At 46.7% G+C, this 15,055-nt stretch overlaps 1 protein-coding gene across 3 annotated transcripts in view; it reads right to left on the bottom strand.

The window, feature by feature from the left end:
* PRKCA (protein kinase C alpha) overlaps nucleotides 1-15,055 on the bottom strand; it is a 384,286-nt gene that overhangs the window by 113,961 nt on the left and 255,270 nt on the right. For all 3 annotated transcript variants that reach the window (XM_044389116.3, XM_026512416.4, XM_057318221.1), the window contains exons 4-5: nucleotides 10,716-10,827; nucleotides 7,585-7,713 (exon numbers count right to left, since the gene is read on the bottom strand). In XM_044389116.3, coding sequence (XP_044245051.3) covers nucleotides 7,585-7,713; nucleotides 10,716-10,827 — 241 coding nt within the window. The remainder of the gene's footprint in view (nucleotides 1-7,584; nucleotides 7,714-10,715; nucleotides 10,828-15,055) is intronic.

The raw sequence follows: 15,055 nt of genomic DNA, 5'->3' as shown, positions 1-15,055 counted from the left end.
GCCATGTTTATTTCCAGCCATTATCTAAGCCCTGGGGGATGGACGCTGGGGGAAATGATGACAGACCCTCACTCGCAAGGGTGCCCATGGCCCTGTGGTAATTACAGGGGCCGCAGAACCAGCAGAGGGTAGACTCACCTGTTAATTGCAGGACGGAAACGTGAAGTTGCAAACACTTGAGCACCAGTATGGGCCACATCTGCACTAGCACACAATCTTCCCTTGGCAGGGCCAGGGGTCGGCTGTGGGGAGAGAGGGGGCAGCGCGTGCCTGGGCGCTGGGGGGAGTGTTCTCCACTTAGCAGCTGTGTGACCTTGGGCAGGCCTGGGAGCTCTTCCAGCCTGCTTCCTCGGTTACAAAATAATGATAATGATAGCCCTTTTCTCGAAGGGTTGCTGTGATGAATGTATATCATCACCATGTTAATACACAGAAAGGCTTCCAATCAGGGCCTGGTACATGGAAGGTACTTCAGTGGACGTTGGTTTCTCTTCTCACAGGACCCAGGCACTCAAGAAACACCAGCAGATTTTCTGGTTTGCTCTCACGTCTCCTTTCCCACATTTGCTGCTTGCGTTTTGACTGGCTGGCAGTCCACTAGCAACCCCATCGGGAGCTCTGATGTTGGCTCACCTGGGGGCCTCCTTCCAGCTGGGAGTGACCTCTACAGACAGCATTCTGGAGGTTCGGCTTAAACAACTTCAAACCAACAGTGGAGTCAAAAGAACAGTACACCAAACACCTATACAGCCTTCACCTAGACTCTCTATCCACCCAACCCTCCATCGATTTTAGATTCGCTATTTATTAACATTGTGCCACACAGGCTTTCTGTGTGTATGTACCTCCACGTATTTTCAGCTTTTTGGGTTTTTTGCTTTTAACCAAATTATTTGCAGGTGAGTTCCAGACATCAGCACTGCCCTTCAAAAGCACATCACCATTATCATCCAGAAATTTCACACTGATACAAAAACATTACCTAGAATACTGTCCAGATTCACATTCCCCCCTCCCCCCCCATCACCCGAAGTCCTTTATAGTTGTTGTTTTAGATCCAGGATCCAATCGAGTGTTACAGGCTTCACTTGGTTGCCATGACTCCACGTTCCTTTACTCAAATCCCCTTGACTGTTTTTGTTTCTTGGGACAGTGGCGTTTTTGAAAAGTCCATACTGGTTAACAAGAGAATGTCCCAATATCTGGATTTATCTGCTTCCCCCTCCCCCTCTCATGATTAGATTCAGGTTATAAGATTTGGGCAAAAGTACTTGAATAGGCAATACCACGTACCTTCTATTACATCAGATTAGGAGGCCTACCCTTTCAGTCTGTCACATGGGGTAGGCTGAGTTTGGTCACTCAGTTACGGCGGCATATATCAAACGGAGAACAGAACTACACAGGAAAACATTCAATCCAGAGTGATGGTATTCTGACTTCTTACCCTTAGTGGGATATCATCTAAGGATTTTTAAAAACTGCAATAAAATAGTGAACTTCATGGAGTAGATTTATTCTTAGAGTTATTGGTATATACATTCTGAAACTCTGCTGCATGTGATTTGGGGCAGAGCAAATAAGTAAACTCACTGATGTTACCAGGAACCAGAGATCCACAGAGGGAGGAGGAGGAATGAATGAGGACTGGGGAAAGGTAAGGAAAAACCCTGAGCTACGATTAGAACCGGAAGCACCAGTGTAGAGTCATTTCCTCTGTCTCCTGCAAGAGCTGAGAGAGAGGAACACCCCAGAAGCAATGAGCACCCCAGCTCTCAGACCTTGGATTCTTATGTCCCAGCAAAAAACAAAACAAAACAAAACAATACTCAGGGCTGCTCAGAAATATTAAGGGCAAGCTGGGTGCTCTTCTGTTCCAGAAAGAACGGGAGCGCTAAAAAAAAACCCCAAAAAACAAAAAACTGATGCGTTATGTCAAAAAGACACAGAGCCAGTTTAAAGGGATTCCCACTGGCCATATTTTGAACAATCTGAACATAAAAAATTGACAGTAGGAAAGAACTCGTGAGCCCAAACTGCTACTTTAAAAAAGGTACAGGAGGGGCCCCTGGTGGCTCAGTAGGTTAAGCATCTGACTCTTGATTTCAGCTCAGGTTTTGATCTCAGGGTCTTGAGTTCAAGCCGTGCTGGGCTCCATGCCCAGTGTGGAGCCCACTTTAAAAAAAAAAATGTAGGAGAGAGGTAAAGGAAAAGCTTTTCTTTCAGCTGAATTCCAGCAAATGATCATAGAAGGAACTACAGAATTAGAAAGTCATCGTTGTGCAACCAACGTAATAATTGATTACGGCCCATCCATGGATGCTAAAACCACTGGGTGGAAGGTTGCGGGTCTCCAAGTATGACACCCAGATTCCTTATCATTTATAAACAGACAAGGGTACCTTTGTAGTGGAGGGATCTGATGAAAACACCTGAACTAGGTGATCAAGTGTAGTATCACCAATAATGGACAATCTGGAGATACTCGAGGCTAAGCAGCTTCCTGCTGACCTCCTCTCTCTATCCCGACCTGCGGACCAGCTATACCAGCTGCATCACCTTCTGTATACCTGAGCTGGATCCGAATCCCGCAGCCAAGATTTTATTTCATAGACATCACCTCTGAGTAATACCTTTTCCCTTAAGAAAGCAGCTTGGTCCAGCTCCTTGCTGGCAGCCCCACACTGATTATTATAGTCCACAAGCCTGCCTGCCATTGGGAAAAGTATCCCTACAAAGCTTTTAGGCAACCAGTGGGCTACCTGCTCTGCCCCCTTTCCCAGCATTGACAAAGAAAAGTCAAAGGTCACCGTGAGCCTTAGGGTGAGATCCGGAGTTCAGGCTAGGAGACTGATGCCCTATCCTTGACAACACAGCCACCCGGAACTTAAAATCCTCCAGTTTTGAAAAAGAAAATATTTAACTTTGAGCCTGTGCTACATGACCCCTAAGAACCGTACAATCTGAGGATTATAGCCCTGATCCCTTGAAAATGGAAAGAAGTTTCCCTCCAGCTCTCCCCACCTCACACTCCAAATTCCTCGAGTCCTGGACTGTGCGAGCTTCCTGAACACGCCATGCCCTTCCACGGCTCTGCATCTTTATCTGAAATGTCCCCCTGGCTTCCCTGTCACTGGCTACAGGGAGCTGTCTGCAGCTTTCGCAGGGCAGGTGAGGCACCGCTCTCCCCAACTCCCACCGCACTTAAGGGCACCTGGCGCCCCGCCTCGTCGTCCCTTTTTTATGTCTTAATCCATCCTCCCCCACAAAGACCACACATTCTGCAATAAGGGCCATGTCTTAATTATCTTTGCTTCCTTGGCACCTTGAGATAGCCGAAGACATGCTCAATAAGTGTATAATGAATGGGTGAATCAAAGAATCAATGACTGTTACCCAAAGCTGAGTCTCAACGCCTCGACTCTGTAGGCTCTATGCTCTTAAGGTGGAAGAACACAGAGAGGGAGCATTAGTGCTTAATCACGATACCATGACGTCAAGTCTCAATGGCTGGGGTGGTGAGACACGGGCACCGAATTGCAAACTGCCGTAGAAGGCGCACCGAGGAGGATATGACCCGTCTGCTGCTCCTTAAGGAGCCTCAGATCCTGCCCCAAGCCCTGCCCTCCCCCACAGAACTCGCTGGAGAACTTAGATCTCCAGGCCAAATTAACCACCTGGAGTATTTGAGAAAATGAGACTCTTCTGCAGAATAATCTATTTGTGGGAGACATGTGTTCCTGGAGCAGCTGTAAAGCATGATATTTTTTTCCATTTACTTATAACATTAAATTGAAAATTTGTTCCCACGAGGGAATTCCTTTTTTTTTTTTAACCATTCCTCCAAAAACCAAATAAAAAAGCACACGAGAACGTAGAAAACCTATTAAAATCGCATATTGAAAGAAATAAAAATGACACTGTTCAGATAACATCAGCACCACTGCCCGGAGGCAAAAAATAAAAATATACCGCTAAAGCGGAGGCCTTGCCCATAAATACCGCACCGATCTAGAAAGGAAACTCATCTCTGATTTCAAAAGGCCGATTGCTGTCCCAAAGCAGGCGTCTGTTGGGAGTTTCTATTTTACTTTGGGAATTATGTTCAATCTGAGCAATTCTGCACAGGTAAAATGGAGCTGAGCTAATCTAACCATCAACACAGCTGCTCAGGGGTTAAATGCATTTTGGAAGATACCACTTGCATTTGGACTTAAGCTCTGGCTGCTACGGTTCATTGTTTATACCTGCATTCTCATTAAAGCCAGGCTGCTTCCGCCATTCCATCTGGGCCCTTTACTGGAACTCTCCTCCCTCTGCCTCTCAGATAGCCGCAGTTCTCAGTCCCCTTCTCCACGATGGACGGTTTAGCATCCACATAATCAAGCACTTCATTTTGCAGGCACTTGGATCGTCCATTAATTCCTTCCTCAGCTACTTTTTTGCTCCCCTGGTTTTAATCTCACGTTGGGACCTTCTGCACCCTCACAGAACCTGTGGAGTGCCAAACAGGGGTATGGCGAATATTTATGGGTTTGCTCTTTATTCAAAAGGAGACTCTTTAATTCATAGGAGAGAACTGGGAGGTTGACAGCCTCGGGGCTGAAGGCAAGGGGCTGGGAGTCAGACGTGGACTCCAGCTCCAACACCACCGCTTTCTACCTTATAACTTGGAACAATTTCTCCCTCTCTCTTAGCTCGTTTGCACATCTCAAAATTGAGGATAATAATAGTACTTTATGGCATTGTTTGAGGGGTCAGTGAAACAAGGAATAGAAAGCACTTAGCACGAAGAAAGGTCCAGTCTCATGAAGAGTAAGTACATACCAAGTACTCAATGCATGGTAGCTGTTGTTACTGAAAACAAGAGTCAAGACAAATTTGTGCCTGAACTGTTGGGCTGGGAGGCTGGGCAGCTCATGCAGGAGAGGGGGAGGGGCGTGACCGACAGCTTCTGCCTGAAGGGGCTTCGCTTTGTATTCCCAGCAGTCTTTTCATACTGGAATAAGAGAAGTCTCACATCTTCTCTTTGGCTAAAATAATTTCTAGTGAGTAACTACAGATACACAGGTATTTTTTTTTCTCCAAATTTACCAGGTGTTATTTAAAAATGTATCTATTTTGAGGGGTGCCTGGGTGGCTCAGTTGGTAAGCATCTGGCTTCAGCTCAGGTCATGATCACAGGGTCCTGGGATTGAGCCCCGCATCAGGCTCCCTGCTCAGTGGGGCGTCTGCCCCTCCTCTCCCCCGCTCGTGCTCTCTCTCCTCTCCCTCAAAGAAATAAGATCTCTAAAAAAAATAAAAAATAAAAAAAATAAAAACATGTCTACTTTGATACTTACCCTACGGTTATGGAGGAATATTAATATTGGGGGACAGGAGGACTGGGTGAAGGGAACCCTGTACTACTTATGAATTTTTTTTTTTTATTTGAACCATGAGCTCTATTTGTTACGGTTTATTTATATTTGTGTTCTCACTACAGCCAAATTAATTCTGATTCTGATAATCTAAAATTACTCTAAATTAAGAGTTTTAGACAAATGACTGCCTATTAGCTACTCCCTTGGGTTGGGCTTTCCATACTTAGGATTATATTTCCTTCACACAAATAATAACCATAGTTTAAAAATAGATTTGCTATAGGCTGAATTATGTATCCTCCCAAAATTTGTACGTTGAACCCCTAACCCTCTGAATATGGGGTCTTGGGGAAATAATGAAGTCATGACATTGGGGCCCCTCACGACGTGATCAGGGCTCTTATAAGAAGACACACCCAAGAGCTTGCTTCCTCTGTCTCCCCATCCCCAAGTGAAGACACAGCTACACTAACCATCTAGAACCAAAAAGGAGAGCCCTCACCAGGAACCAAATTAGCGGCACCCTGATCTTGGACTTCCCAGCTTCCAGAACTGTGATCAGTAAATGCTGGTGTCTAAGCCACACAGTCTTTACTGTTTATGACGGCAGCCAGAACTAAGACAAGATTCCAGTTCTTGTCCACACTATCACTGAAATACCGTATCTCTACTTGCAGCAATTAAACATTTAACTATTAAATGTACCACCTGCATGACTTTGGCCCTGTCACATCATTTCCTGGTGCTTTCACCTCTAAAGTAAGGATAATACAGTAAATGTCCACCTAGGTTTACAGACGTTAACCACACGATGTGCTCAGAAAGCGGCCCTTTTGTGGGGCCCACTTGCGTCGGCTGCTGTTGCTGTTGTGACTGAACTCTTGCTGGATTCATATTCACAGAGCAGAGCTGTAACTCTGCAAAGCACTTTAGATGGACCTTCAAGAGACTTAACCTAGAATGTTGCTATACGTTAGACTTGTCGACGTTCACGTGCGGAAAATCTACGTCTAACTCGGCGAGGGGTGCTGTCTCCCAGGATGACCCTGCAGAGCGGTGAACTGAGTTCAGCTGTTGGCCGTGGTGGGGCAATGAGCATACGGGCCCCAGAACAGCACCCCTCGCTGTGCCTGTGCAATGGGATCTGGCCTGCCTCTACCATGTACCAGGTGTCCCCCCTCCCCCTCCCCCCCCCCCCCCCCCGCCAGGGCGTCTGGGACATGTGAGCTTCCTCGAGGCTCAGAGAAGACCGTGCACAACTCCAGCAAGCCCCATAGGGCTGCTGCTGTTATTACGGGAGAAGGCATGAGACGGGTCCAGTGGGCGGCGTGCTTTGCTGTATCAGAAACAACACGAATGAGGGCTGAGCGTTCAGAAACTCTTGCCAGGCCATTCCTACCTCACAGTGAGCTCTGCCCCTCACCATGAGGCTCTGACTGGTCCCCCGCCAGGTCTGTTAGACCGCCCAAAGCAGCGGCTTTATGAAGTAGAGGAAAAACAGGGAAATGTTTAGCCAATAGGCATTCTGACTTCCTGCTTCCGAATCCCTTACCGCTTACTGCTTTCTGGTCATTTTCTCCTAGGCTGCGTGCTCCCTGCCCCGGTACGGGACTTTGACAAGGTGGGAGCCACAGCAGAGAAGAGAACGAATGTGTGTAAGGCTGGGGCTGTACAGACACTGGTGGCCACAAGATGCCACAAGGACAGAGTGGACCCCACCAACAGCGTCAGTCCAATGCAAGGGAAACGCAGGTGAGAGCCACAGCCCCACATGCGAGGACGCAGAAGCGATGTCAGAGGAAACGAACTTCCCTGGAATTATCTACGGCGAAGTCCTTAGCACCGTGCCCCACGCAGAGGAAGCATAACTTTGTAACCTCATGGCCGTTCACTGTGGGTGTTATCATTAGCATGGGCTGGTCAGGTCACCACAGTCTGATGCCATGACACGTCTGGGCCATCTGTCCACCTCCCCCCGCTGGCACCAGGGCACAAGATGCTGGCCAGGCCGTCAGGGTACCCCAACCCACACGGCAGGCATGACTTCGGACGGCACTGGAGTGGCCGGGAAGTCGGCGTCCAGAGCAGTCTCTGGGGAGACGGGTTCATGGGAAATCCTTGGCTCTGAGTCCGACCGACTCCCAGGCCGTGATGAGCCCGGCCTTGACCCGCATGCCCACGGAGACGCCGCGTGCCTCACGCGTCCGCGGGCATGCCTTACCGGTGACGTGGAGCTTCTCGTCGGTGACCTCCGCCTTCAGGTAGATGCGGCCCCTCTTCTCCGTGTGGTCCATCCCGCAGAGGCTGGGCACGTTGATCACGCACTGTTTGTGCACGTTCATGTCGCAGGCTGTGAACCGGGGAAGCGGAGGGTGAGGCTGTGCAGACGGGCTCGAGCCTCCCCAGTGTTGTGGTGCGCGAGCACAAGTGAAAATGAGCTACCCTCTAACTCGATGCTTCGCTACAATGTTTTCGGTGACACGAAGAACTGTTAGCAGATGTCCCTTATAACACAGGCTTCATGTGAACGACGCTATCCTTAAAATACCCGTGCCGTATTTGTCCCGTCTTCATGGAAGCAAAATCCCCCTGCCTGCTCGGCCGAGAATGCATCAACTATTTAACACTACACAAAACTCACCCAGGTAAATGCATACAGAGCACGGGCTAATTAATATCTCGTGTATGCAGAGGCAAATTACATGCAAAGTTTAGACCGAGGCTATTTTTTTTTTTTTTTGCCAAAGAATTTCTTAGGCCCTTCTGAGCTTACCACTTGGGAAGAGTGACAATCTGTGGAGTGAGTCCAGGAGATTCATGAAATTCACTGCCTTAGTTAACTCTGTGTTTTCAAGAAGGCTTAAGTAGATAGCTTTTTTTTTTTTTTTTAAGAACTTGTATTTGAGATTTTAAACCTGTCTTCAAATATTTAAATATTATTCTAAGTAAAACAAATACATGGCTGGCAATGATAAACCACTCCTTACCAGCTGACATTACGTGGGTGAGACACGGAGGAATAAAAAGATCAGTCTCCATGCAGTGAACCAAAGACACCCTGAAAAGAATCCTGTATGCTGAACACAAACATAAGATTCTGTGTGGGTGTTCCAGCTCTATTGTCCTTGTACCTCCAGGCTTCCCGAAGGAGCCAGGGCCACTGGAATCCTCACACCCCCTCGACAGGATGCTACCAGGCTCTTCTGTCGCCTTCATGGTGGAGCCTTGGTGCTCATTTTGAGTGTTACCGTGGTGAATTAAATGGCAAAAAGCATCGCAAATAACGTGTATTTGCTATGATTCGATATGGAAAGTAGGATAACGCATGCAACGAGGAAAGAACAATCCGCTGCTTCACAAATGTGGATTCTGTCTAGGTTTCTATTTCCAAAGCTAACCATTCCAAACCGTGCACCCCCCTCGATGCAGCCGATATAAAGGCTTCCTGACAAGGTAGACTATTGACAGGACTTGGGGTCACCAAATCCTACCTTCAAGTGCCGGGGCGGAATTGCAACTTCAAAGAAATTAATGCCAGCCTCTCTGCAAAGGAGAAGCGCCACAGGGAGGGGAGCATGGGAGGCGAGTGCGCCCTGGGTTGTGTTCTTGTCTTGGCTCCCCCATTAGCGGCTTTTTGATCTTGGGGAGCTCAAGTGCTCTCTCTGATCCCGTCTCCTGCTCTGCAAACTAAGAGGCTGGCCTGGACAAGGGGTTGCTCACATCTTTCCCCTACCAAGCAGAATTGTATATGGTATTCTAACCCTGCAACGTGGGAAGGCACAGGGAGAGGCTTCTTCTCTACAGAAGGGAAGGGAGGGCTTGGGCTCCTGGCACCCATCTGCTTATCTGTTTCCCTTGAGGAAGGAGCACAGGAAGCAGCCCCAGAAGCCCTACGACTCCAAGTAAAAGAATTTAAAACAAAAGAAGGCAAAACACAAAGCACTGGTCCAGGTCAGGTTTTCAAATTTTTTTTTTTTTAGTAATGGAACCCATTTTTCAAACAAAATCTTAAGCGGAGTCCTAACACATAAGCCAGATGAGTGTTACTTCATCAGCAAAAACTTAGCTCATAAATGCAAACGGATGCCATTTGTTTATTACAAAGACATTCATGGATCACCAATAAAGCCCTCTGATCCGAACAAAATTTTGAAACCAGCTGTCTCAGTCCCGCCCTGACAATGCACTTACTTCCATACTCTGTTAGAGTTGTATGGCTCCGTAACAGGAGAGTACTTGCAGAACCCCCGAGATCCGTATCTACAGAGTCCGGGGGTTTCTCAAAATACAGAAAACGACTGGCCTGGATCATCAGAAACGTTTCGTTTAGGCTATTAAATCTGACAGTTTCTAAGGTGAAGGACCCCTGTGTGCTGAGAGAAACTATCCATCTGCTGTATAATGTTCATTTCATCTTGATTTTTACATACACGCTTGTCTTTGCTCCCTGTGGAATACACACAGAAAGCTTTTGGCCATAAGAGCAGCAATTAATGAATGGAAACATAGTGATATTTCCATAACACTTCCCTGTCTACTAGAAAAACAGGTTCAGTAATTCCCTTTCTTTTGGTCCTGAAAGTATACATTTTTACTTAAACACATACATGGCCTGGGGAATCTCATAAGAATTATCAAAGCAAAGAGTTTCCAGAGTTGTTTTTCTTTCTACCTGGTGCCTGATGATGATACATACAGAACAAAAAAGGGAGAGTGGAGGGGCTGATGCCTTCCTTGTCCGTGGCCTTCAGTGATTTCATCTCTAACTGGACGGGTAAACATTTGGTCTGTCCACGAACATGCAGCAGGGCGAGTGAACTTCAGATGTCTGGTTTTTATTTTCATCGTAGTTTCAGTTTGAAGGAGAGCCTACTGGATTTTTCCACAGTCCACCCACTAATTAGAGACACGGGAAGATAATGACTATGGTTGCTTAGCGTATTCTGAAGCCTAACCAAATGTGGAATCTGGAGGTGGGGAGTCTTCTTTCAACACATGGCATTTGCTTTGGGGTTTGACTAGCCTGCATTTTATAGTGACTGAAGATTTCTAACACACACACACACACACACACACACACACACCCCACGACAGCACTAACTTCATTTATAAATTGGGTGGGGTTTTGTTGTTGTTATTGTTGTTCACTATCAGGCAAGTAAGGAGTTTAATACATTAGTACTTTGACAGTGGGGCAGTCCTACACATTTTTTTTTTTGGTGTGGTACATATTTGAACGAGTTCTTTTTATTTTTGAGTTGATGTGGAAAAGGTCTTGAAGCTGAGGTGCTCTGTAAACCCTGGGCATAAGCTGCAGAGCCTCACCATCTATGGAAAAGAAAACTTACTTACTGTCACATTTCATCCCTTGATGGATAAGTCCATACAGCAAGGACCCACAGTGATCACAGAAGGTGGGGCTTCCATAAGTGTGGATTTTAAACTTGTGCTTGCTTCTTGGGTCCTGGGGGGGGGAAGGAGAAGAAGCACATCATTTTATTCCAGTCATCAAAAGAACATATTTTTGGACTAAGCCAAGGTCAGGCCCCACCCCCCAACCCCTCATGTCAAGGTTCAATAGCACAAGACTGTGCGCTATTCTCTGGGGTAATACAGTGGGGGGTGGTGACTTGGCCACATCATGTTTTAATAGGCTGCCCATTTTGCGGCCATATAATAAATACCCACGTTTCCTCTCTTTTGCGGTATACTCTGCACACACCAGGGTTTCCAGGAATGTTGCCACTTTGGGACCTATAGTCATAAAAGTGCTTGAGGGCAGGCACAATGTTCTAGACGCTGTCGTATCGCGATATCTCCAGTGCCCAGCACACGTACGGTAGACACAAAGTCAGGGCGTATTTGTGAAGCTGAACTGGGTGACCCTGGATCTGCTCAGTGGCGTTGGGGTGATCTCCTTTTGGGCAAGTTTTCTAGAAATACAGTATTAAGACCAGATATGTATCCAAACCAACAGAGACATCTTTCTGCTTCGGCACTATTTCCAAAGCATCACATGCGTTTGCATGGGCAAACTCCAGGATAATCAGGTGAAAATTGGAAAACGCACTGAAAGTACACTTCCCATAGCCCCCTGCTGCAATTTCATTACCTTTCCTAGCAAAACACAGAAATTACTGAAGGTACAAGACAGCTTTCTCTCAAGTAGCCTTTTCTTTCCTCAATTCACAGACAGATTACAGATAAGGAAAACATTATACACAGCAGAGCGTCGTACCCAAAGAGCACGGACTCGGTAGTCAGACTGCCTGGGTTCAGTCCCACGGCGACTAGAAGCATGACCGTGGACAAATAACTTATCCTTTCTGCCTCATCTGTAGACTGGGGAATTAACAGCGCCTAGCTTACGTGGTTGTTATGAGGACAAAACAAGTCAGTCCTATTAAATGCTTCGGTGGGTCCATCTATGTTGATTAGTGCCTATGCTTCTTGGACTTCTGTTTACTAATCTGCAAAAGCGGAGGGTTGATCCAAAAGACCTTTATGTCCTGCTTGAAATACAAAACAATTTCATCCTTAAGTCCATATCAGGACACTTCCTTATTAAATTCCCCCTCCTGAATCATTCTTTGTGGCCCAAACAGCTGTAAATACAGAGCTGCCATTAACTGAATTAAGGAAGACAACAGAGGAGCAGGGTTTTGGGGAAGGGCATGAGACTCACAGCTCCACTGCAGACAGGGTGAGCCCGACTCCTCCTTTAGTTGCATGTCTCTTATGTGCAAAGATACACCAAGAAAGCTACTCTTGGCTTCTGACCTTCTAAGAGCCTAGGTGCTGGTGGTTTGAGAGAATTTCAAAGGAGATTTTAATTTTATAAGATGATTCATCTTTTGGTTAACTTCGAAACCTAAAATCCAAGCTGCATATGCCAGTGAATTATTCACTTGACCCTTGAACAATGCGGGGGTTTAAGGGCATTGACACCTACTCCCCCACAGCTGAAACTCCACGTATCACTTTTTACTCCCCAAAAACTTAACTACCAAGAGCCTACTGTTGACCGGATGCCCGATGGAACACATAAAACAGTTGATTAACACATATTTTGTCTGCTGTACGTTGTGTATCCTGCAGTCTTATAATGAAGTCAGCTAGAGAAAAAATGTTAAGAAAAACACAGGAGAAAACGCATTTAATGTACTGTACAAAATCCATGTGTACGTGAATCCATGCAGTTCAGATCTAGGTTGTTCAAGGGTCAACTGTAATTACTTTTTAAAGTCATGAATTTTAAAATCCTGGAGTATTTCCATCATGGCATAAAGAATATTAAATGAAACATGTAAGCACCAGACTTGATAAATGTTAAGCATTCCCCCGATTTTTCATTGTATGGTTATCTTCGTTCTACAGAGACATTAGTGACCTTCAAAGTCACATGGCCAGTGAACAGTAGAGATAGGATTTGACCAATACCTGCATCTTTAACAGGAATTCCCATCCAAGAGCTTTAGAAAGAGAGAGAGCGTGCGAGCGAGAGAGCACAAGCAAGGCGGAGGGGCAGAGGAAGAAGCAGACTCACTGCTGAGCAGGGAACCACCCCCCCCCCCAATGCCTGATGCGGGGCACAATCCCAGGACCCCAGGATCATGACCTGAGCCAAAGGTAGACACTTAACCAACTGAGTCACCCAGGCTCCCCAACACAACATTTTTAAAAACAAGTCTACCACCTGTTTTGTAAATAAAGTTTTATTGGTACACAGCTATGACTGCTCACTTACGTATTTTCTGTGGCTACAATGGCAGAGTTGAGTAGTTATGACAGAGCCCACAAAGCCTAAAATATGGCTACGAAGCCTAAATTATTAGCAATCTGGCCCTTATAGAAAACCTTTGCCAATCTCTTCTGGACCACGATTTTCTCTACATGACACCAGCATCACCTGGAACTTGTCCGAAATTATTTAGCCCCTCCCCAGACCAAATGACTCAGAGACGCTGTGAGGTGTCTTCGTGTTTCAACAAGCCCTTCAGGCGATCCTGATGTTGGCAGGTACACTAAAGACTGAGACCCACTGCTTTAGAAGATTATTTGACAAATATCTAGTAAGTGCCTACTGGATGCTAGGTGCAGATGTGTGTGGATGGTTAGCAATATTGAGTTGGGTCATCAAGTTTACTTTCTAAATATCCCTTAGGGTGTGAAAAATCAACGCCATCCTCAGGAGATTATTTTCCTTGGCGAGGAGTAGCTGTGAGTATGGTCTCAAGGATGGGCTTGGCCCTCCACCATTACAGCATCGCACCAACGTTTCCAACATCCCAGATGTTAGGCAGAATGTTGGGGTCACAGAACAGTGTCGGTATCAATTAAAAGTCCCCATGTTGACAGCAGAGGTTATGTCCTACCACGTGGAGGGCAAAGAGGATGCTAGGGGAAAGGAAGCGGCCAGCTCTCCCTGCAGACGCAGGCATCAACAACTGGAGCTAAATAAATAAAGCATGGCAGCTCGCACACAGCCCTCTGGAGCCTGGGCGTGCCAGGCAGCTCCAGGGCGGCTGTCCTGCCAGTCGGTTGTCACACAGATCCCTATTGATGTGGCACACGGGCAACTCGCTTCACTTTTCAGGAAAATCTAAGTCTTACTCATCCGATCCCCATATGGCATCTTCAGGCCCCAACCGTTTGGAGGTGTAGGAAGAGAGGAAACCATTGCTTCCACCTCCTGTGTTAGTCTGGAGAATGACAAAGTCTGGGAGTCCTCATACTCCAAAATCATGAGTGGCCAAGGATCATGCTTATGTTAACAAGAATAATAGTAACACAATAATAACAACACCTGTTGGTTGATCTTCAAGTGTGTGCAGGGGCTTTACAATGAACAGGACCTCACCTACAAAAAGAGCAGCTACCAGGATCTTGGAGACCTGTGGTTGGACTCTAGTCTTGATAGACTCAAACTCAACAACTTTGGACGAGTCATGTCACTTATAAAGCAGAAAAAAAACCAGTCTGCCTATGTCATAGCCTGTGGGTGGGGCTTATCTTTGGGAACATATGAGACAGGGCTTTGCAACCTGAAAATCCCTAGACAAATACAAGATTATTACAATTATATTAACCTTGGAAGTAAAGTCCAAGATGCCCGAGGTTTTCCAACGATACTTCAGTGACTTGGGTCAGAATGGGAAGGAAGGAAGAGGAAAGCTGATCGACTTTGGGGCTCACGGGTGGCTGGAGGGGAGGCCCAGCTGGCAAGGAGGCAGGGGATTTCCTCTGGCGTCCTGAGTTCCCGTCCTCTGCCCTAGAGCGGCCTTCCCAGGCAAGTGCCCCACGCTGGGTGGTGAACTATGAAACAGCCCGCCAGCCCAACCCGCCTGTGCACTGCTCCCACCATAAGGACGGCTCATCTCCGTCTCCACGGAAATGGAACGCCGGAGCACAGACACTCATTTCCAATCGAATTAATCTCACCTTGTCTGACAAAAGAAGCTGCAGTTTAGCTAAAGAGCTGGGACTCACGATGATTTACAGAAGCAACTGTCCTAAAAAGCTCCCAGGCTCTTTCTGTTCCTGTCCATAAGCTGCTAACTAGTGGTGCCCTTTCTCCTTTGGGCTCTGATTTCCTCATCAGGAATCTGAAGGGACTGGGTCAGCACTTTCAAAGGGGTAGATTTCCCAGGGCCCTCCAGCTGTCAGGAGGTGCCCATGGGCTGCTGAGGGCG

Source organism: Ursus arctos, unplaced genomic scaffold (genome assembly GCF_023065955.2).
Source record: "Ursus arctos isolate Adak ecotype North America unplaced genomic scaffold, UrsArc2.0 scaffold_24, whole genome shotgun sequence".
Taxonomy (NCBI): Eukaryota; Metazoa; Chordata; class Mammalia; order Carnivora; family Ursidae; genus Ursus; species Ursus arctos.
Note: the sequence above shows the minus strand (reverse complement) of the source record. Positions and strands in the feature narration are given on the sequence as shown.